The sequence below is a fragment of the Pongo abelii genome, chromosome 8 (genome assembly GCF_028885655.2).
Source record: "Pongo abelii isolate AG06213 chromosome 8, NHGRI_mPonAbe1-v2.0_pri, whole genome shotgun sequence".
Taxonomy (NCBI): domain Eukaryota; kingdom Metazoa; phylum Chordata; class Mammalia; order Primates; family Hominidae; genus Pongo; species Pongo abelii.
The window spans coordinates 120,948,478-120,971,531 of NC_071993.2; the positions used below are offsets into that span (position 1 = coordinate 120,948,478).

Sequence of the window (23,054 nt, forward strand, 5' to 3'; positions counted from 1 at the left end):
TAAACCGATAAAAGAATTTATCCTTGCTTACTGACCCTGTACCCAACAACATTGCTAAATTCCTGTATAAAATTGTGAAGATTTTGTGTACATAATTATGTCATCTGCTAATAAATACAGTTTTAGTTCTCATCTTTTTGTGCTTTGCTTCTTTTTCCTTCTTTGTTGCACAAACTAGGACCTCCATAAGGTGTTAAATAGAAATGTTGATAGTAGGTATCTTTGTCTCATTTTTATTCTCGGGGGATGTTTGTAGGATTTTGTTCTTAAGTAGGATGTTTGCTGTGACTCTCTTAAAAATGTTCTTTATAAAATTAAATAAATTGCCTTCTGATCCTAGTTTGCTAAGAGTTTTTATCATGAATGGAAGCTTGTTAGAGATGTTGAAAGGCTTTATTGTTATGCATGTCTTTGGAGTTCTCAGCCCTATCAGATCCCAGATCCCCTTCCTATAATACATTTTATGAAAAGCCTCCTTTACCATACCTAAAGTAAAATTCATAGGTAGTATAATCCACCTGTGCTATATATTGATATATACATATTATAAATATAGAGAAGAAATAGCATAATTTATAATAAAATAGTGTAGTCATAATGTAAGTGATCTGGCATGACTATATTATCATATGATATATTACCCATCAAATATCCACAGCATTTTTTAGGGTGGGCTGCCACTCCCATTCAGCGTCATTGTTTGAGAGGATAATAGTACAGGTTTACATCTATAGCAGACTTCTGGGATTAGATATGAATCATTAGTACTGTTAGGAAATACCAACCATCATTAGGATAGTTTTAGGGCTTTTTTTCTGTTTTTGTGGTTTCTAGGGGAAAGTTTACTCATTCAACAAATACCTACTGAGCATTTGGCATGTGCCAGGCACTATTCTATGTGCTGCTAATAAAACTGTGAATAAAACAAAGCTGCTGGCCTCTTAGACCTTATGCTCAGTAGAAGAGAAAGGCAGTAAATTAATAAATATGTAACATGTAAGATAATGATAAATGCTGCCGTGAAAAATAGGCAAGGTAAGGAGCTAAAAATGATGGGGGGGTGTGTCTGTGTGTGGTATTAGATAAGGGGAGTAGGGAAGAAGCTTGAGCAGAGATCTGAATGCTCATATCTGGATGTAAGCTTTCTAGGATGAGAAAGGAGGGAGCACACTAGGTATAGAAGTTGAAAGACAGCAAATTATTTAGCACCTAACATGATGCCTGGCACCATGTTAGGTGCTTTGCTTACACTGTTTTATTCCTTCCAGTAATCTTATGTAGAGAGTGATGATGTGCTCATTTTACAGAGGAGGAAATTGAGGCACACACATTAGAAAGTGATGTAGCTACTACAGTTCAAATCCAGACCACCTGGTTCCAAAGCTAAGGAATTGGTGAAGGAATGCTTTCAGGAGCCCTCTTCTTTTAGTGGTCTATCACATTACCATAAGAGTAATTACATTTCATTGAGAAAAATGGGAGAACTGGGTAGAGGACTTGAAAACATAATCATTTACTTTTTTTCATGTAGCATTTTAAAAATATTTGAACTGGCCAGGCGCGGTGGCTCACGCCTGTAATCCCAGCACTTTGGGACGCCAAGGTGGGCGGATCACGAGGTCAGGAGATCGAGACCATCCTGGCTAACATAGTGAAACCCCGTCTCTACTAAAAATACAAAAAATTAGCCGGGCATGGTGACGGGTGCCTGTAGTCCCAGCTACTTGGGAGGCTGAGGCAGGAGAATGGCGTGAACCCGGGAGGCGGAGCTTGCAGTGAGCCAAGATTGCGCCACTGCACTCCAGCCTGGGGGACAGAGTGAGACTCTGCCTCAAAAAAAAAAAATTGAACCAATAAAGGCTTTGAAATATTGTGAATGGAAAACATTCCAAATTAAGTTAGAATGAATAAGATTATTCATTTTCTTGGGCTTTCCATGTTTTTATTTCTCTTACCTACTGAAGTTTTTGTTTTGCTTGGTCATTTCCATAGTTGATAATATCATTGACTATGCAGGAACATAAAAGTCATTTTCATTGTTTAATACTAAAAAGTTTATTATCTTAGATTTATGGTAGATTTAACAGAAATAAGCAATGCTAAACTGAGTGCTTTCTTAGGTACCAAATATCATCTGTTGGTAATACATGCATTATTAATACTCACTGTAAAATTAATGAACTTCTTAAGTGGAAGAGGTTGTATTATACTTCTTACCCTCTATGGTGTCTATTGAAGGGCTGTTCAGTTTGTAGATGTATTTATATTTTCCTAGTACAAATATGTAAAATTAAGGTCCAGATTCACTAAATGATCATGGCTAACATTTGAGTGATATTGCCTCCAAGCGTTACTCTGAGTGCATCATGTGCTTTGAGCCTTTTATTTGAATGTCAGTGTATCTAACATAACAGAATATTTTATTAGCTTACGTTTCCTGTTCATTTTAGTAGTCCCAGGTTGTGGCTCTAGAATAACTGAAACATTGTGGTATGCTAAAAATTAATTGTGGAAAGCTTTTGATGTAGTTTTAAGGTGATTAAGCAGAGACAGTCCCCAGAATATATGTGTGCCAGTGTCACTTTTAATAGTTTATGTCATGTAAAATAAGAAATCAGATGTTTAAAAACATTGTTAATGCTCATTGTAAAATTAAACTGCTGAGGCAGAGTTCAGATGCAGAGATGCAGAGGACGTATTGCTAGTAAGAATACTTTGGATTCCTGTGAAATTGTTGTGGGTAAAATTAGAAGTCTAAAAAAGTAAACCTTTCACAAGAAAACAAAATTTTCAAAGATAACTTGAAACATTGCAGATATTTTTATTTATCAGATGATTCATAAACATATTGTTATCCTCCATAAATTCAACATTTTAAAACCATTGGAGTGTTTGTATTAACCAGATATGTATATAATAATAATGATTTATTTTTATAAAGGTTCAGAGGTCCAAAGAGGTGACATTTTATGGATAGCCATGGCAGGGACTCATCAGATATGGGCACTCCTGCTGGACTCTGGCAAACTGCCAAAGAAAAAGTAAGTAACAGCCTCTCTCTTCGAGTAGACTGTACTACTTGGTGTTCATATAATTTATTTTTTTCAAAATCACCATCCTCACTGTACCAATCAGGATGTGCTAGGTTGTACTGCCATAGCACACAACGCAGATTCTCCGTGACTTAAAACAAGGCATGTTTATTGCTCACTCACATGGGTTCACTGGGGAGCACTACTCTGTTGCCCAGGCTGATGAAACAGCCTGGAGCTGTCGGGAGCTTTGCCAGTCATCCTGGCACAGTGAGAGAGAAAGAGGTAGTAAGTCACTCACTGACACTGAAAATTTCTACTCAGAAGTGACACACATCACTTCTACTTACATTTTATCAGCCAGAGTAAGTCTTAGGGCCACACTTTACTTCAGGGAACCTGCGAAGAATCATTCTCCTTACTGTCTAGAAAGAGAACTAAGAATATTCAGTGGAACCTTATCTTTTAAGACATAGTTGAACTATCTCTAATCATTCATTAAAATAGTTGAATACCACATAGCAGAGTGCTTAATAACTCAGTTTTTGTAGTCAGGCCTGAGATTGAATCCTGGCTCTGCCATTTATTATGTGTGTGAGTTTAGGAGAGCCACTTTAACTTTCGAAGCCTCAGTTTCCTTATTTATGTTACCTCATAGGCTTGCTTTGAGAATTAATAAATATGTAGAGAGCTTGGCATAGTGCCTAACATATACAGTAAACATAGGTAGCTTTGCTGTCACAAGGATATAAGGATGAAAGGGTAGTGTCTGCACAATTTCTCATATTTTTTCCTTAGACCCTTTCCTCTTCCCCCAGTACCCCAGGCAGAACTGGCCATACTCTTCTCTGTGACCTCACTGTACCCGGTATATAGTTACATCACCGCACTAAGTTTTCCTGCCCCAACCCACTGCCCCTTCCTCTTTCTCTCTCCTCTCCTTTTGATTGTTTTTATTTTTAGCCATTTCCTCCTACTAAACTGTCTCTTAAAGGAAAGGATCCTCTCCCATTCATTTTTGTGTCCCTTGTACCTAGCACAGTATTTGATACCTAAGAGGAGCTCAGTAAGGGTTTGAGAATAAATGAATAAAAGCCATTAACCAGAAAGGCTGTCACCTAGCCATGGAAAATGATCATCTCAAGTTACCATTATTAATAGAAAGCTGCATTTATATAGATCCTTCAAAATAGCAGATATTCCAAATAGTGTGTATGTTTGTGGATGTTGCTTTGGACACATTTATATAATGTTTTAAGACATTTAATCATTTAGCAAATATTTATGCTAGGCAATAGGGATGAAATAATATGCTCACTATGTTAAGGATACAGTGAAAAGATGTGGTTGTCATCAGTGAACTTGCAGAGGAAGAATCAGATCAGCAAACAATTGAAAGTTAGTGTGTGCAAAAGGAATCGCTGCAAATTGAAATTGTTCGGCTGGGCGCAGTGGGTCACGTCTGTAATCCCAGCACTTTGGGAGGCGGAGGCAGGCAGATCACAAGGTCAGTAGTTCGAGACCAGATTGACAACATGGTGAAACCCCGTCTCTACTAAAAATACAAAAAGTTAGCTGGGCGTGGTGGCGTTTGCCTGTAATCCCAGCTACTCAGGAGGCTGTGACAGGAGAATCGCTTGAACCCAGGAGGTGGAAGGTTGCAGTGAGCCGAGATTGTGCCACTGCACTCCAGCCAGGGCGACAGAGCAAGACTCCGTTTAAAAAAAAAAAAAAAAAATTGAAATTGTTCCTTATATAAGTAAGAGGAAGACGCAACATCAGTAAGATTTGAGTTGTCAAGGAGGGCTTCTTGGAAGAGGCAACTAAACAGTGACCTGATAAGAGTAGTAGGAGTTGGGGAGAGTGGGAAGTTTTCCAGGCAAGAATTGGCACTAGTGATGTCAGTAGAAGCCAGATCACACTGTGCCTTGTGAGTACTTTTAAGGGATTTGAATATTCTACAAGCCTTTCTAGAAAGGTTTAAAGCTGGGAAGTGACATGATTAGATTTGTGTTTTTGAAAGAACACTGGCAGCACTCAGAGTGGAACAAGACTAGAGACAGAGATAAGAGATACCGCTGAAGAGCCTATTGCTGTTATCCAGGCAAGAGGTGATAGTCGCCTGAACAGTGAGATTACCAATAAGATTTTACGTGAGGCATAATTATAAACAGCAAACAGAAGTAACAGAAGTTGCCAGAATATGCTGTTCTGGGTGATGGCTGTTTTAGGCATAGATGGTCTAGAGCTGCCTAAATTTCCTCATAAGTAGAGTTGTCACTCTCCTTAATAGGAAATTGGCACTAGGACCACACTGACCTGTGTTTTAATTTTAAGGATGTATCATCTTTATTACCGATCTTCAGGTAGTAATGACCCTTAGCATTTTAAAAGTTATTGTTTCTCCCTACTCTTTTCTTTATTTAATTAAGGAAACTCCTTTTTAAAGTATTAAGACTCCTTGTAGACTCCTTTCAACTAATTTGTTTAGCATATTAGTTATTACATATATTGTACTTGCTATGTTTATACATTTCTTGAATAAGTGGCCATATTTTATGCATGCTAAATCCCTTTGCCTCTGTCCCCTGCTCCCTACCTAACTTATTATGGGAACATATTAGCCAGTAAGTCATGGTCAGTTCAGACTTTTGCATGTTGTACCATATTCAGAAATGATTTACACAGACTCTCATTTTGTGTCCCGAGTCAGCTGCTTCCCTTCCCTCAACACAACACACTACCATGTCTTCCTTACAATCTCTCTGGCATAAAGTTAGAAACCAGGGTCTAAAGCTTTCTCTGCATTACTAAAGGAATCATTGCAATAGTTGTTTAAATAGAAATTTCCCTAATGTATATAAGAAATTGATTTGTACAGTTGATATAATTGTACATAATTATCCCATGTAATTGTAAGATAATTATGTACAGTTATATCATTTTTCATATAATAGTAATGTCTGACCTGGCTATCTTTCAAAAACTATTCTTTAATTCCTTTTGCTAGTCTCTACTTATGTACAAGAACACAAAACATTTTTAATGAAAATTGAAGCTTTAAACTATCAAGAGCTAGATAATCTTTTTAGTTCCCTTTCAGAACCTCATATTGCATGAAACTAAGAAGTTAAGAATTTAAGGTAGTGAAAACAACCTATCTCATCAATAATCTGATCATTATTTTTATCTTATAATTCTAACTCTATCAGGGATTTCTCATTTAACATTTGAAAGTGATTTCAGTTTTGTGTATATCAAAGTAAAGTAAGAAGTTCCCTACACAGTGGGTAAATAAGTTAATGGTTGGAAAAATGATAATGAAAGCTGACTTGAACAATTTAACTAGGCCAAGATCACTAGTTTGTTTTTTTATGAGGCTTATCACTATTGATTTGATTATTCACATTCATTTATTTAAGAACTAAATTGCACACAATATACCGCATGTTGACTCCACCTGTGAACTTGTCTTTTTCAGTGAGTTAACAAAAGGAACCTGCCTTAGGTTTGCTGGAAGTGGAAATGAAGAGAATCGAAACAACGCCTATCCTCACAAGGCAGGTTTTGCCCAACCTTCAGGCCTTTCCTTGGCCTCTGAAGATCCCTGGAGCTGCTTGTTTGTAGCAGATAGCGAGAGCAGTACAGTGAGAACCGTTTCACTGAAAGATGGAGCAGTGAAGCACCTTGTAGGAGGAGAAAGAGACCCTAAGGTAATGACAGTCACTCTTGCACAGTGCGCTCAGACACTGAGCAAGCTGTCAGTTTTGTGAATTATGGAAAGTTAATAAGATTTAAGAGAGACCATCCTTGGCCTATCTGCGAATCAAAATGAAAGTCAAACCAAAGGAAATGTGAATGTAAAGCAACATGAGGAACACACCATCTAAGAAAAGTGAACTGACTCTACTTTATTATGTATAAATGTTAAGGTTTCAGGGAGAAAGAAAGGATGAAGCATTGATTATTGGAGAAAAGAAAAAAATGTAAATTAGATATTGGGCAGTGGGGTGGAAAGAGCACCAGACTAGTGGACTTGACCTATTCCTGACCAGATGTACTATTGTGAGTAAACCTACTAAGCACCACCGATTAATACAGGTTCAAAATACTGTCATTTTTTTTCTAATCTGAATCAAGTATCCAACCCAATTTATATGAAAATCAGCATTTTCCCTTTTAACTTAAATACCATTTATAACTATTTGAATTTTCCTTCGTATTCTAACAAAACACTGTAAAAATTATAATAACTGCTGTTTCTTTTCTTTTAAAAAAAATTAAAGAATTTATTTGCTTTTGGTGATGTTGATGGAGTAGGAATCAATGCAAAGCTTCAACACCCCCTTGGAGTAACATGGGACAAAAAAAGGAATTTACTTTATGTGGCAGACTCCTACAATCACAAGGTGAGTCGTGACAGAATTATATAATATCTTGCTTTTTGTGTGTGGCATTTCAAATGCTGAAAGATCTGTGAGCCTCCTACAACTGCCACTCTAAAATATAGAAAGGAGTAACAGTCTTTGACAACTATAACCCAGCCTGTTCTGCTCTTTTCTTGGTCCTTTCTTTGCCAAGAGGTTACGATGGTATTCTGAACTAGGGAAAGCACTGAGCCAGTTCCAATGGCAATAGCCAACAGTTGTGAATTGCAGCCCATCAAAGCTGCTTAGTAACATATTCAGTATATCAAGAGAAGGCAAGTAGCAGGGAAATTTACATGTCATCTAACAAATGAACGTTTTTGAGCTGTTGCATAGTTACAGTGCCTGTTAGTAAATAATTTTGTTTTCAGCAGCATTTCCATTTTTGTCTATTAAATTGTCTTAAGTTTTATTGCATTTTTACTTTTTACAAAAATTAGTGGATAATAAATGTTCATACACTACTTCATGATGTGAGACCATAAATTTAATGTAATTGAGACATAACTGGAATCATTAAGTTTAACAAAGGTAGCAAATTCTCAAGCAATGCTAGATGCTCAGGAAGACGAAGTCAGTTCAGTTGTGAAAGTGTGTCCCATTGTGAAGAAAAACAATTCAATTAAAAAAAATTTTTTTTAATTCCAGAAATAATTTCATCAAAGATTGCTTCCAGAAGACAAGATGGAGCTAAGGATTTTACATAGTCTTTAGTTCTTAGAATAGAATATCTCCCCTTAGACTGCAATTTGAATGTTTGGCTTTTCAAGAAAATATGGAAATAACTATTCCTTTTGTGAGATTTATTGAGAATATTAATGGCAATCAGAAATTTGCTTGCTTGATACCATACTCTTCCATACTACAAACATGAGATTGATCTTCAGATATATAAGTTTTTGTTCTTTCTTTTTTAGATTAAAGTTGTGGATCCAAAAACAAAAAACTGTACAACATTAGCAGGAACTGGAGACACAAATAATGTTACCAGTTCCAGTTTTACCGAGTCAACTTTTAATGAACCAGGAGGCTTGTGTGTTGGAGAAAACGGACAATTATTATATGTAGCAGACACCAATAATCATCAAATTAAAGTGATGGATTTAGAAACTAAAATGGTATCTGTGGTAAGTAATTTTAAAATATAAGTTAAAGAATGTGGTTTTAAGAATGGATACTAAGATCCTCACAGCACTGTCAGAGGCATTTTTGGTTAGACCATTTCCAGGAGAGTAGTAAGTGGATGCTTCTGTTGCGTTCTTTGACAAAGAGACCAGCAGGACTGCTTTAAGGATATCCTTCTATTCTTAAAATAAAAGTTCCATCTGTGCTGAGAGTTTGAGAAAAATACTGGAAATTGGAGAGAATCTAATGAACCTTCAAGAAAAAAAAAAGGAGAGGACTCAGCTCTGTTTTTAAGTGTACAGACATACTGATATACACTACATACACCTGCTCTGTGGGCTGGGTTATTTAGCTTATTGTTTTTGTTTTTGTTTTTTTCCAGTGATCTTTAGATTAACGTGTAACCTTTGTTTGCCTGTGATGAATCCATTACCAAATAATCTTCTAACAAAAGCTTTAGAAGCCAGTTTCTCAAGACGTTGAAAATAAGATTGTGGAAGAAACTTAAATGAGTTATAGTCAGCTTTTAAAGATATGGACATGGTTTCTTATAGAATTTTCAAGGGGAAATGTCTATTATAAACTAACTCTTGATGTATGACATTTACCTGAAAAAAATGCAACAGTTTTTTTCTGAAAGTCTGGTAATTTGCATGGTATATTTTTAAAATAAAAAACATAGATTACTATTGCAACATAAGTGTCATTTCTCTTCACATAGATCTCTGATATAAGATGAATAACATCTTCTTATAGTTGACAATGAAAATTATAAGAAAATGTATATCTACTGTGTTTAAATTTATAAACTTTTGCTTTAATTTCCTGCCATCTATATACATTGGACAGTTATTTTAATTCTGCCTCATTCATAAGTATTGGGTTTTGTTGTTGTCACTAAGATAAATTTTCTCTGTATCTACAAAAATAATCTTGAGGGCATCTAACTAACACATTCTAATTCAAACTAGAATGGCGATTAGTTTCATTGACATAGAACTTCATTATTCTACTAAAGTCTAAAAATATGCTCTCTCATTCTATAATTAATATAAAGTTCTTATGTTTTAATAACAGATTTTCTTATTTCCTAGCTCCCCATCTTCAGATCTGAAAATGCTGTGGTAGATGGCCCATTCCTAGTAGAAGAACAGAAGACATTACCCAAACTACCTAAATCTGCTCCAAGCATTAGGCTTTCCCCCGTGACTGCGTGTGCTGGCCAGACTCTTCAGTTCAAACTCAGATTAGACCTCCCATCAGGATCAAAGCTAACTGAAGGAGTACCCAGTTGCTGGTTTCTAACAGCTGAAGGTATGAGTATAAGCTTGCAAATACTAATACATCATATATTCTTGATGTTTAATCCAGTTATTTTTTATTTGTTAGGTGATATTTTTACTCTGTATAGGCAAGATTTGAAGGAGATCATATGAACAAATGAATCCAGATCCAACCCCACATTGGCCATTTGCTTTAGTCATCAAGAGTCTTTCCTCCCTTTTATGAAAGAACAGTATAACTCACCAAAAGTTACAAGTCAGTTGTTAGCATGATTTTTTGGAATATGGCCTTTCCTATACCTCATCCCTTATTCTGATCCTGTTCTTCATTCTATTCTTGTTCCAAAAAGAATCTTAGAGTTAAAAAGTCTGAAACAGAGAAATAAAGTGGAGCCTTCTTATTTAACATCTTTTTCTGTGACTCTTCCTTTCAGTCAGTCTTAGGCATTCCTCCCTTTCTTCTGTTTGTGAATCACAGTGTGAGCTAGCTCCTTATTTCATTAATCTATGGTAAGGAATCAGTTTACTGCTTGCCTTGCAGTAGTGCTTTCCAACATCTGTAACCTGGTGGACAAAAATTTTAAAGTAAAATTTTCGTGGTTCAGAACTTCTAAATTACAACTTGTCTCTAATGATGTTCCTCTGTCCTGGTCTCCCACGCTCTTTCACACTTTGTCACTCAGTTTTCCATTTCCTTCCCAACTCCTCCTCCTTCATACCCTCTCACATACTTTTCTTTTGTACATTACCCAAATCCTGGGTAATTAATTCCTTCTTACCTTCAACTTTCTCAGGGCAGCAGCCACTGGTCTGCAATTGTAATATCAATTTAGTGTCTAAACCAACAGGATAACGATATCTTGGTAGACTAGCTGGGAGGAACTGCTGGTTAGTGTTTGGGAGGCTGGTTCTAGGGTGATTGAGTCTGTAGGGAAACCACCCCATGTCACTTCCCACAAGGGAGAAGGCTAACCATGTACTAGGACCTTTGGAGCTTGCTTTGTAGACAGAAGAATACTCAAACCCTGGCCACTCCATAGCCTTCTGTAGGTTCAGAGCAAGTCCTAGACTGCCAATTTAAGTCTGGAAGTATTACATCAGTTGGAGATCATTAATTTAATTTTTCTCAGTGTAACTGTAAGAGCAGTCACTGTAAGAATAGTGTATTAAATGGTGTCACTGTAGGAGCAGTGTATTAATTTTTGAAATAGGATATTGACAAATTAACTGGTCTGCATTGTCAGATACACTAATTAATATTGAGTCATTGGGATATAAAATACAGATAGCATTCAAATAAAGTAGTCTATAGAGACTTTATCTAATTTGTCCAAGATATTGGCCCTATTTTTATTATATAGTAGCAGATAATTTTCAGGCAATAATCCTAATAATTTAAGGTTTTTGAATATTATAGAGTACATTTGTACACTTATGTTTAAAGAACATTTTCTCTTTTGGCTTGTTATTTAGAAACACTTATTTTTAGCCAAATTTTGGTCTGTATAATCTTAAAGAAGTTAGAATATATGCAAGTTTTAAGCCACAAAAAGGGCAGCATAAAAGCACTACATGTATTGTAACTTCACAAATTGTGTGTGTGATATATATGACAAATATCTAAAGAAACATTTTCTGTTTTATTTCTAGATTTGTACATTAAAATAGCTCAGTATTATTTTCTTTGTTTGATTTAAAATATAAGAAGTTGGCCAGGCGTGGTGGCTCACGCCTGTAATCCCAGCACTTTGGGAGACAGAGGCAGGCGGATCACGAGGTCAGGAGATCAAGACCATCCTGGCTAACACGGTGAAACTCATCTCTACTAAAAATACAAAAAATTAGCCGAGTGTGGTGGTGGGGTAGTCCCAGCTATTCAGGAGGCTGAGGCAGGAGAATGGCGTGAACCCGGGAGGCGGAGCTTGCAGTGAGCCAAGCTCGCGCCACTACACTCTAGCCTGGGTGACAGAGCAAGACTCCGTCTCAAAAAATAATAAATAAAATATAAGAAGTTCTCTACTAATCTCTCTAGCAAAATCATGCATTAGTTAAAAGATACTCTCCAGTCCAGGAATAAGCAAAGAAAGCCAAAGAATTTAAAGAGAATTTAAAAAGAATTCTTTAAAAGCTTCAGCATAAAAGTTTTGTACTTATCTCTCTAGATTCTTATCTTTCACCTTCTTACTCTTATTTGACATATTTTTCTCAAATTTGATTTTTCAGTAAACTAAAGCAATAAACTAAAAGAGACATCAAGAGGACTGATAAAGGCAGGCACTCTGAGTCGGTTGACTTATCCTGAGAACAAAAGAAAGAGACAGAAAAGCTAAAAAGTAGACAGCATTTCATCACACTCAGTAGATGGTCCAGTTTTTGTGCAGATGAGTCATTACAAAATGTTCAGTGTTCTCCATTTACATGATGGGAAAGCATTTCATGTATTTTCCAAATGCTGGCTCTTGAGGGCTGCCACCTTCTTAGGCTGAATGTCTATATGTGTCTGTGCTTTCTCAGTATGACACGTATGTTCCTTCTAAGAGAAGGTCGAGGTGAATAAAGACATTTAAAGATGATGTTAATTCTTGAGGGCTTAAAATTTATTAGTGGTTTATTCGATTTTTGTTATAGATAGTCTGTTTATTTCTGGGAAGAGTTTTACGTATTAAAATGAGATATACAAAATCTCTTGGTTTTTACATTACGTAAGCCCACAGAGAATAGATATGCAATGGTACCTGTTTCTAAATAAAGTGTGTGTGTATTTTTAAATTATTTTTAGATATTCAGTAATTCATTATTAACCAGAAAGTCACTACAGAGTTGCACATACATTTGTATTCCCTAGATAAAATTTTATTTTGTAGTTTTTATGTCCCTGAAGACTTTCATCTTTTTGGTAAAAATGATCCATTTTCTCAAGTGTCGTATGTTTATTTCTAAAATTTAATAGGTTTTATTTTTAACTTTAGAGATTAAGGCTTTATAGCCATATTTGCAATATTCAGCTTGATTTTAATAAGAATCAATGTGTAATTTATTTTATAGTATCCAAACAAAGGAAGAACTATAATAATTAGATATAATAATCATCAGACTGGGAACTTCTAATGAGTGGTCAGTATATATTATGTATATTTATGTCCTTCCCACAGACCGCAATGCCTGGCACTTAGAGATTTTTTAATAAATATTTGTTGATTGAGTTTATCTAGTCTTCATAAGATATTCCCAGTTTTCTACTTGTCTTATACAGTCTTAATAATTTCATTTTTAATTTTTAGGCAATGAATGGCTACTTCAAGGACAGATGCCATTTGGAGATATAGAGAACATTTCCAGTCAACCAACAATTTCACTACAAATTCCTGATGATTGCTTATCACTTGAAGCCATTGTATCTATCAGCGTGTTTCTTTATTACTGTAGTGCAGACAGTAGTGCTTGCATGATGAAGGCAATTTTGTTCAGTCAGCCTTTACAAATAACGGATACACAGCAAGGTTGCATAGCTCCAGTAGAGCTCAGGTATGTATTTTAGCCAGCCAGCTAGCTAGCAACCCATTGCCACCACCTACTCTCCCCCATCCTGACTATCACTGTAATTTAAGGAAAGAAAACTTCAATTCTGCCTCTGGATACCAAGATGCCCATTGCTCAGTTCTAACAACTGATATTAAAATAAAGCTATGCTCCTTACTTACTTCTTTTATTATAAACAAATTCCTTTGCTTTGGCTGATACTAGCTGAGTCATTGATCATCATTGGAACCATGATACTATAATCTATGCTGCTATTTGGCACAAGACTGAAGTTCACACTACAGTAGAGAATACTATAAGATAATTTGCAATAAATACTGATAATAATAATACCAGATATTTTAACTAACTTTTTCTACCTTTATTAATAGCAGTCAGCACACTTGAATGTGTAAATTTCACAGTAACTTTAGGCAGAACTTAAGCTCCAGTCCACATTTGTATAAGAACACCAAGTATTCAAGGCATAAAGTTTGTTGTAAGCCAAAAAAAAGTCTTTTCATCACTGTAGAAGTTTAAGGAGTACATCGGTGGTAAATAGGATCTTTATTCTCTTCTGTGGTTTTCTCAGTTGAGATATTTTTAAAAGAGAGTTTTGATCTATTTTTATTATAAATTATTTGTTATTTAACATACCATTATGAATGCCTTAAAACTTTGTACAGATAAAGTTGGACATAGAATCTCTAAGGACTGACTCCTTTAACTGTTTTTGAGTGACTACATTACCAGATAATGAATGAGTCCCCAGAAATATTATGACTTTCAAGGAAAAAGGGACTTCAGGACACATTACTTAGTGTCTGTGATAAATAAATTATTATGACAGCTAAATCTGATGGTTACATATCTTGTTTTGGAAATGTACATTTCACTTGTAAGCATTAAATGCAGATTTGTTGAGTTCAGGTTTTGAGGTTTTTTTGTTCCCATATTCAGAATTTAAATTATGATCATTTATTGTGATGTTTTTAAAAATCACTTTTAAGCCTTAAAAGTGAAATTTTCAGTGTGAGGTGCTTTCATGCTATTAATAGATACAGTATATCCTAATATATTACTCTTCAAAATATTAAGGCCGAAACAGTGATTTAATGATACTATTTTTTAATTTTTGTTGTTTTTTAACCCTAAAAAAAGATATTGGAAAGGTTTTTTTTCTATTGTCATAATTTTTAACTACTTAAAAGCCTAATCTTGTTTTCCTTAAGACCTATTCAACATGTTTGTGATTTAATCAGCTTACAAGATTTCAAAAACATCAGGTGAACCATGTTTATTTATTCAGTAAATATTTATAGACACTATGGCATAATATGCTTCCCTTCCCTGTAAAAACAGTGCTAAATTTGAAGTGTAATCTTTTTTAAACATCATTGTCTATTTTTAATTTTTTTTTGAAATGTAGTATTAGTTTGTTTTATTCATAAGGTTAGCTGAATCTCTGAAGTAAGGATGTATAAATCATGACATTGATTTAATTAGTCATCTATTGAAGCTACTTTTAAAGAGAAATATGGATATAAAATTAAAAGGAATCCTGTTTAAAATTATATGTAATTACCTCATAAACCTTTTCTCTCCACAAGCAATCAAAAAAATGAAATGTTCTGTAATAAAAGGGTGTATAACATACTCTCTTTTATGGAGAATAGGCCTTAGTTATTTTATTTTTGAGACGTGGTCTGGCTCTGTAGCCCAGGCTGGGAGTGCAGTGGCGCGATCTTGGCTCACTGCAACCTCTACCTCCTGGGTTCAAGAGATTCTCCTGCCTCAGCCTCCCAAGTAGCTGGGATTACAGGCGTACACCACCATGCCCAGCTAATTTTTTTGTATTTTTAGTGGATACAGGGTTTCACCATGTCAGTCAGGCTGGTCCGAAACTCCTGGCCTCAGGTGATCTGCCTGCCTCTGTCTCCCAAAGTGCTGGGATTACAGACGTGAGCCACCTTGCCCTACCGGCCTTAGTTATTTTTTAATCTCATTTGACTTACTGTGTTTCTCATTTCTAGATGGACAGGATGAGAATATTTTGGCCCAATCATTTTCTGTTTAAGAACATAAACAATTTCACACTCTAAAAGAAGTATATACAGTTTTAATTTGCTAATTTAGAAATATCTGACAATTTATTTTTCAGTATAATATACAAACACAGTGTTTGTTATACATGTTCATGTACAGTGAAAATGCAAAGGCATTTTTTAGACTCTATTCCCCTTCATTTGTCTAGACAGTTTTAGGTTAGCCTTAGCTTATGCTTTTCTTGACTTTCAAAATACAGTTTTATTGAACATTCTTAATCTTACCCACCGCCAGTCTGCATTGTTTTTTACATTAAAAGTATTATTTATAGTAGACTAATATGATTTTGAATAAATCACACTTAAGCAATATAGATAGTTCCCTAGAATTTATGATGAGGATAAACCTCTCACATAAGACGAAGCACTAGAAAGTTTATTTTTAAAACTTGTTGATCCATATTCTATAAGGACTTCTGCATATTTTTTATCTTTTGCTTTTCTTGTTGCATAAATTATTCTGTCCAGTGATAGTTTAAAAAGAACAAAATTTTAGTGTAAGTCACCTCACTTGAAATGCCAGTAATGTGGCATTACACACATTTTATATAGTACCTGGAGTCTTTGCCCTAAATTATTCTGCTGGTTTGTCGCTATTTTTTTCCTCTTCTCTTTATTATTTCACAAATGGTAGAATTTCTTGATATGATTCCTGTAAAGAGTTTAGCTCATCTTGAAGATTCTGTCTTAAGCAAATATTTAACAAGGGAAAACTTTGTAGTTTAATCACCCATAAGTGTAACTTTAGCAAAATTCAATGACTATGAAAAATAATTTTTTCTTAACTGTTCTAATAATATTTAGTTATAATATTATCAAACCTTCAGAAAGCTATAAATCCTAACAGCCAGAAAAAAAAAATTTACTATGTGTATATTTATATAGGTGTGTGTATACACAAAGATTAAGAATTATTCGTGATTCTTTTATGGGCAATATACTTTTGAGCTTATATAACTGAGATAAGTTACTCTTTGCTTGTTTTTCTGTAGTTGGAAAATTTAGGAAGATATTGAAAATACATATCTCTATAATGTAATAATTTTCTGCCTGCACAAAGTTTACTATTAATTTATGTCTGCCAGTTAAAAATACGATAGTTAGATTTGGCATCACGTTTAACCACAATCATCAAAATCTACTTAAATTCTATAGTTGACAGTTACATAAGAATATATGCAGAGGGAAAGTGTCAATGGTTCTTGTGAATGCAGGAATTATGGATGTTTTAATTTTAATTCTACTTTGCTGTTTTTCTTTTTTTTTTTCTTTTCAGTGAGCAATCTGTTATTTTTAAAATCACGGTGGGGGGAAACCCATAAAGGTTAAAGAGTTAAAGTTAACTGAATTGTAAGCACTTATGTAATAACTTTTTAAAAGTCATTTTTATTACCAGAGCTCAGAACATTGTTTGGAGTCCTTTGATCTACTGGTTCTCTTAAGTACGTGATTTCATGAAGATAGCAATGGTTATGGCTTTTTTGTTCTGATATTTTTATTGTGTAACATAGCATAGTGGTTAAGAGCTTGGATTTTGCAGTAACTTGGATTCTAATCCTTTAAAATGGGGCTGATATACCTGCCTCATATTCAATGAAATATTGTGTGTATAGCACTTAGTAATTAATGAAACTGGTAATTACTGGCTTAGTTACTATAATGATAATTTGGGACCATAAACACATATCACCCTACATTTTCTTTGCAACTACAGTTTGTGAAGGAAAATCTCCCACTAACTATTGGTTATGTTAATATTCTTCATAGAGTTGGGTTCAAGAAGAGAAATGTTTTATAATGAAGCATATAACTATTTTATAAACAACATTGTAGTTATAAAGAAGCATGCCTATAGTGTTATTAAAAATTTTTTATAAGACTTTCAGAGCTACAAGTAATGAACTTGCTTTGAGAGGGTCCAGACATACTCATCTTGAACCACATTCCTACAACATATGCCCAACAACCTGCACCAGAGTACTTATATCTTAACCAAAAAGTTTCACTCCAATGGTGGTGCTTCACAAAATCTTCAAAGTGCTTTCATGTATATTGCCTCATTTGAGCTTCAGATAACCTTATAAATCGGGCAGGTAGATGTTAGTTTACAGAGGAGGAGACAGCTTTGGAATAGTGGTGACGTATCTGAAGAAGAGAAAACTCCTGGAATAGCACTCGATGCCTGAAGTGGTGCCTGGCACCAGCAGATGTTCAATTCTGTCAAACAAGGGGAAGTAGTGAGTGGTGGAGCCTTTATTCAGGCACGGGTCTCCTCGTTCCTAACTCCCGAGTTGCAGAGGGAAAACAAACTGCTCAATTAAGAGTTCTTCCATGGACACTTTCTTAAGCCTTCACATAAAGTAACAAGAATAATAGATATTTATTGAGTTCTTACTATTTGCCAGCACTCATCTATTAGGTGCTTTTATGTATTAACTCATTTAATCCTCACAACAACCTTATGTGAGAAATACCATTTTTCCTTATTTGATTGGTGAAGAAACACACAGAGAGGGTAAGCATAATCAAATACACCAGCATAACCAAAATCACACATTTAGCGAGTGGCAGGGCCTGGATGGGTGTCTGCTCAACTCTCTGCTGTATTGCCTCTTAAAGTAGGTTTTCTTAAAACATAAATCTTTCATAACTTTATATATTTATAGTAACTTAATCCAAAGATCCCCAAAAGCACTAGCAATGATTGTTTCTGCAATTTAAATAAATCCATTTAATTATACAACTTTGCATTATATACTGTTATTCAGACCTTGGAACAGTCTATAATTGTTTGTCAAAAGATTTTATGTACTACTTTTTCTTAATTTCAGATATTATCCAGAGTTTTTCTTGGCAGATGGATGTATTAAAAAAATAGCTTTCCAATGTTAGTTCTAACAGTGCTGTTTCAAAAGTTGTTTTAAAAGTTCTAATGGTTGGTCTTCAAAACGTAATTAAGACCTAATCATAAAGAGCCTTTTGCACAGGACTATCCCAAACCCTAAGAAGCTTATTCATATTTAAGAAAATTTTGTTGTATTAATATTAGTCCAAGTGAGCTCTAGAAATATAGTCTTCTGCTTTCTTGTTTCATAAATAACACTGGTATGTAGACCCCTCCCCATGACTCAAATATTAATATATGCAATTCTGTTACAGTAAAGTTTTCACCTATTCCAGCATTAGGTACTTTTTGTTGTTGTTGTTTTGTTTTTTTTTTTTGAGATGGAGTTTCACTCTGTCACCCAGGCTGGAGTGCAGGGGTACAATCTCAGCTCACTGCAAGCTCCGCCTCCCGGGTTCAAATGATCCTCCTGCCTCAGCCTCCCAAGTAGCTGGCACTCACCACTACTGGTGCCCACCACAATGCCCGACTAATTTTTGTATTTTTAGTAGAAACAGGTTTTCTGTTGGCCAGGTTGGTCTCGAACTCCTGACCTCATGTGACGTGCCTGCCTTGGCCTCCCAAAGTGCTGGGATTACAGGCATGAGCCACCATACCCAGCCTAGCATTAGGTACTTTTTTTGTTTTGTTTTGTTTTTGTTTTTGTTTTTGAGATGGAGTTTTGCTCTTGTTGCCCAGGCTGGAGTGCCATGGCAACACAGCCTCCGCTTCCTGTGTTCAAGCAATTCTCCTGCCTCAGCCTCCTGAGTAGCTGGGATTACAGGCGCCTGCCACCACGCTTAGCTGATTTTTTGTGTTTGTAGTGGAGATGGGGTTTCGCCATGCTGGCCAGGCTGGTCTCGAACTCCTGACCTCAGGTGATCTGCCTGCCTTGGCCTTCCAAAGTGCTGGGATTACAGGCGAGAGCCGCTGCGACCAGTGCACTAAATACTATTAAAAGGAATTAAGCAAAATGCTGCGTACCAATGATTATGATTCATGATCACCTAAACACAGAATGCAGACTTAACTTTTCATTTTTAGTGTGCTAATTAAGTAGTAGTATGGTGCAGTAAGGAATTTTGTTAATTTTGTTATAAACTCCCTCTCCTGAAATCCGTAAGGAAATGTGATAATAAGAAAGTGATAATAGCGTCATATTCTAAAAGTAGAATCCACTGTTAAGCACCAAGATTACCTTTTCTTCCCCTTGTGGCAGTTTATTTAAATGAAGTATTAGCAAAATCATGTCACTATTTTGTCCTGAATAATTAAGAGTTTGCTTTTTTCCCATGTCTTTGCAATAGGATAATATAAAGAATAGTATTAAAAGTCAGAGGCTTTACTAATCTACCTATCTGTATTCCATGGCTAACAAACCCTGGCCCCTTCACGTATGAGCGCTGGAGGTTTGCCTGGCTGCCTCTGACTTGCAGAAGGCTGCCCCAATCACAGAGCCTGGGTAAGGTGGAACAGGAGGCAGCCCCACTCGGCTTTTCTGATTGCATCCCACCTGTTTCTGAGTGTGTTGGTTTGGTTTAATTCTTTTCAAGGGTTGGAGTTGGAAAGTGAAAACCCTAGACACTTGCTGTGGAATGTTTGCCTGGTTGTTTTGGTGTGTCCCTCTTCTCCACTGGCATGTCACTTTCAAGTGTACCAAAGGACATTTTGTTCTGTTGAAAGCCACAGGACCAAAAGGAAAGTATTGCAACTATTTGCAAACATACTTCCCTACCTGTACAAGCAGCCATATACTAAAAAAGCACTAAACAAGCACAAATGAACACTAAATAGCCTTATACCAAAAAGCATTCTTGTAACTGTCAGGGCATGGTATGAATTCCTTCCTCTTTAAGCAGCAACTTACCACAGGCTTGGTGGCTTTAAGTAATATAGAATTAAGCAAATGGTCAGTTATTTTTTAATGTTGAAAACTTGAAAGTGTGAGTAATATGGACATAGTTTACTACCTTTTGCTTTTAATATACTTGGTTATCTATTTCCATTTGAAATAAAATGAAAGGAGACCTCAAACTGATGCTGAGAAGTAGGCAAAATCAGCTCTCAGATTTAAATCTGCCCAATTTAAATCGTTATTTTTTCCCTTCCCATTTTTTTGTTTTTAAGAGACAGGGTCTTGCTGTATTGCCCAGGCTAGAGTGCAGCAGTGACATGATCGTAGCTCACTGCAGCCTGGAACTCCTGGGCTCAGGATCCTCCTGCTTCAGCCTCCTGAGTAGCTAAGACCACAGGTGTGTGCCACCACACCTGGCTAATTTTTTTTAAATTTTTTGTGGAGGTGGGGTCTTGCTATGTTGCCCAGACTGGTCTTGAGCTCCTGGCCTCAAGCCACCAGCCTCCCAAAGTGCTAGGATTACAAGCTTGAGCCACCACACCTGGCCTGTTATTCCTTCTTTATCTAATGTGTGCTAAGCTCGTGAAAAATATATGTTGAGGTAAATAGGGCAAAACATTAGTTGATAAATTATGCTAATTAATGGGAAAAATAGACACGTTCGTCTCTGAACATTTAGAAGGACTCTGCCCTACAACTATCTTCTGTTTTTAGAATTTGTAGTCACTGTTCTTAATGCCACTGGAAATATATTCATTCTTTGAGCATGTACAGGATGGGCTCCCTGTTGTATTTATTACACTTTTCAAAATGCCAGCAAGTTTTTGTTTATATAGAGTTGGAATGTATTGTTCATGCATGCCTGTGATATTCATCATCAAAATATACCTGTAAAAAATAAACTACCGCTTCCTCTCCACACCTTAGGCCTCCCTCTTACTAAAAACAATAGTAGTTTCTGTAGAAGTCTCAGTGAGAAATTATGGTTATATAAATAACAGATATGTCAGAACAATTTTGTTGTAGTATTTTTTTCGTAGCATTTCTTAATAGCTCAGTTTTCAAAGGAGGGGAACAATACCCCATGTGAGTTCAAATTAATTTTCTCTACTTTGAGGTATACCTTCCTAATTATATTTTACATAGGCTAATTTTTTTAAGTTTAAATTCTCAGTGTTGCATTGAGAGACAATTAGAAATGTTGTAATTGTCATCTCTTTACATGTGGATTATGAACAAATGAAAGTTTGCTGTGTGATTGCAGTTTCAAATTATAACATTTCATAAATATGTCAATTTTAGAAACTCAAACTCTTTCCCATCTTTTGTATGGATAAAGTTTATGGTTTCATTTCTGAGAATAGAGTTGGTCTGCTGTGCTAACTTCATGTTTCTCATTCCAAAGGCTTGATTATATTTTTTTCTCCAGTGATTAAAAATGCAGCGAAAATCCAATTTACAAGTTCATATATTGAAATTTCTAGACATAGTCTAGTTCTAAAAGAATGTACTTGGTGTGCATTTTTAAGTGTTTCATGTAGACAGATTAATATATTTTTGTACAACATTGTATTTCTACATTTATTTCAAGACTGTACTTTTCAGTGACTTTTTCAAGTGCATGTGTTAACAGAAGATTGTTTAGAATGAGAGTGCAGTGGCTTCTTTACTAGCCAAGAGAAGTGTAATACAAGTGATCATAGAAGGTGAGAATGTGTTTATACTGTACATGGAAACCTGATGCCTCTTTTCTAAAGCTTTGTACATTTTTTTCGTGAAATAGATTAAATATTTTCTCTCTAAAACCATGTTTCTGTTTTAATGTGCTTTCTAAGTATATCATGAGGTAACTCTGCTACTTAGAAACCTGTAAGCCATGATTTACTTGAGCTTTTGGGGACATGGAAAGCAGAATACTTAGTTTAAAAAAATTTTTTTTAACTGCAAGCAGATACCTCAAGATCAAATCATGCAATCATAATTACTATAGAGATTTTTAATATATATATTGGGAAAGGGTAATCTATTCAATAAACAATACTGGGAACATTTGAAAAGAACAACAGAAATTAGATCTCTACCTAACACTGCACACTGAATTTGAAAGGAATTAATGACATAACATAAAAAATAAAATTACAGAAACGCCAGAAGAAGATAAAGGAGGTGACCTATAGTGTTGAGGGTGAGGATGGCATTCCTGAGAGTGACCTGAAGCCCAAAAGCATGATTGGAAAAGTTGACATGTGTGACCCCATAAAAATTTTAACCATCTGTATAATGAAAGAACAGAAATGAAAAAAGGAAATGCAAACTGTGAAAATATTTTCAAGACACAAAATGGACATAGGATTACTATGTGTAGTATCTGAAGAGCTCTTATAAACTAATCAGAGGAAGACATCCCAATTGGAAAATTGGCAAAGAATGTGAGCATGCAATCACAAAAGAGATAAAATATTGAAACATGTTCAGTCTCACCAAATCAAGAAATGCAAATGCATTAATTCAGCTATCTATTGAGCACCTGTTTTATGCCATATTCCAGGCCCAGAGATGAACAAATTAGACAAGATCTCTGCTCTAGAACTTGTGTTGTAGTTGGGAGGAGAGACAAGAAAATGAATAAAACAAAAAGGATAAATCCCATAACAAGGTAAATAGGGGAGTCCAGGCCTCACAAATGAATTTGAATGATGAGAGAAGCCCAAGTCATGCACACCCACCTGTGGGAAGTGCGGAGGCGACGTAGGCGTCTGTTTTCCAAAGGGATTCCACCAATTACACTCACACTGGCCAAGTACGTGACAGTCAGTGGATCCAC

At 35.6% G+C, this 23,054-nt stretch overlaps 1 protein-coding gene across 2 annotated transcripts in view; it reads left to right on the forward strand.

Moving 5' to 3' along the window:
* Nucleotides 1-16,888, forward strand: part of NHLRC2 (NHL repeat containing 2) — a 56,618-nt gene extending 39,730 nt beyond the window's left edge. For both annotated transcript variants that reach the window (XM_024253803.3, XM_054522901.2), the window contains 6 exons: nt 2,942-3,041; nt 6,514-6,745; nt 7,319-7,441; nt 8,377-8,586; nt 9,679-9,898; nt 13,149-16,888. In XM_024253803.3, coding sequence (XP_024109571.2) covers nt 2,942-3,041; nt 6,514-6,745; nt 7,319-7,441; nt 8,377-8,586; nt 9,679-9,898; nt 13,149-13,405 — 1,142 coding nt within the window. In that variant the 3' untranslated portion in view covers nt 13,406-16,888. The remainder of the gene's footprint in view (nt 1-2,941; nt 3,042-6,513; nt 6,746-7,318; nt 7,442-8,376; nt 8,587-9,678; nt 9,899-13,148) is intronic.
* The last annotated feature ends 6,166 nt before the right edge of the window (nt 16,889-23,054 follow it).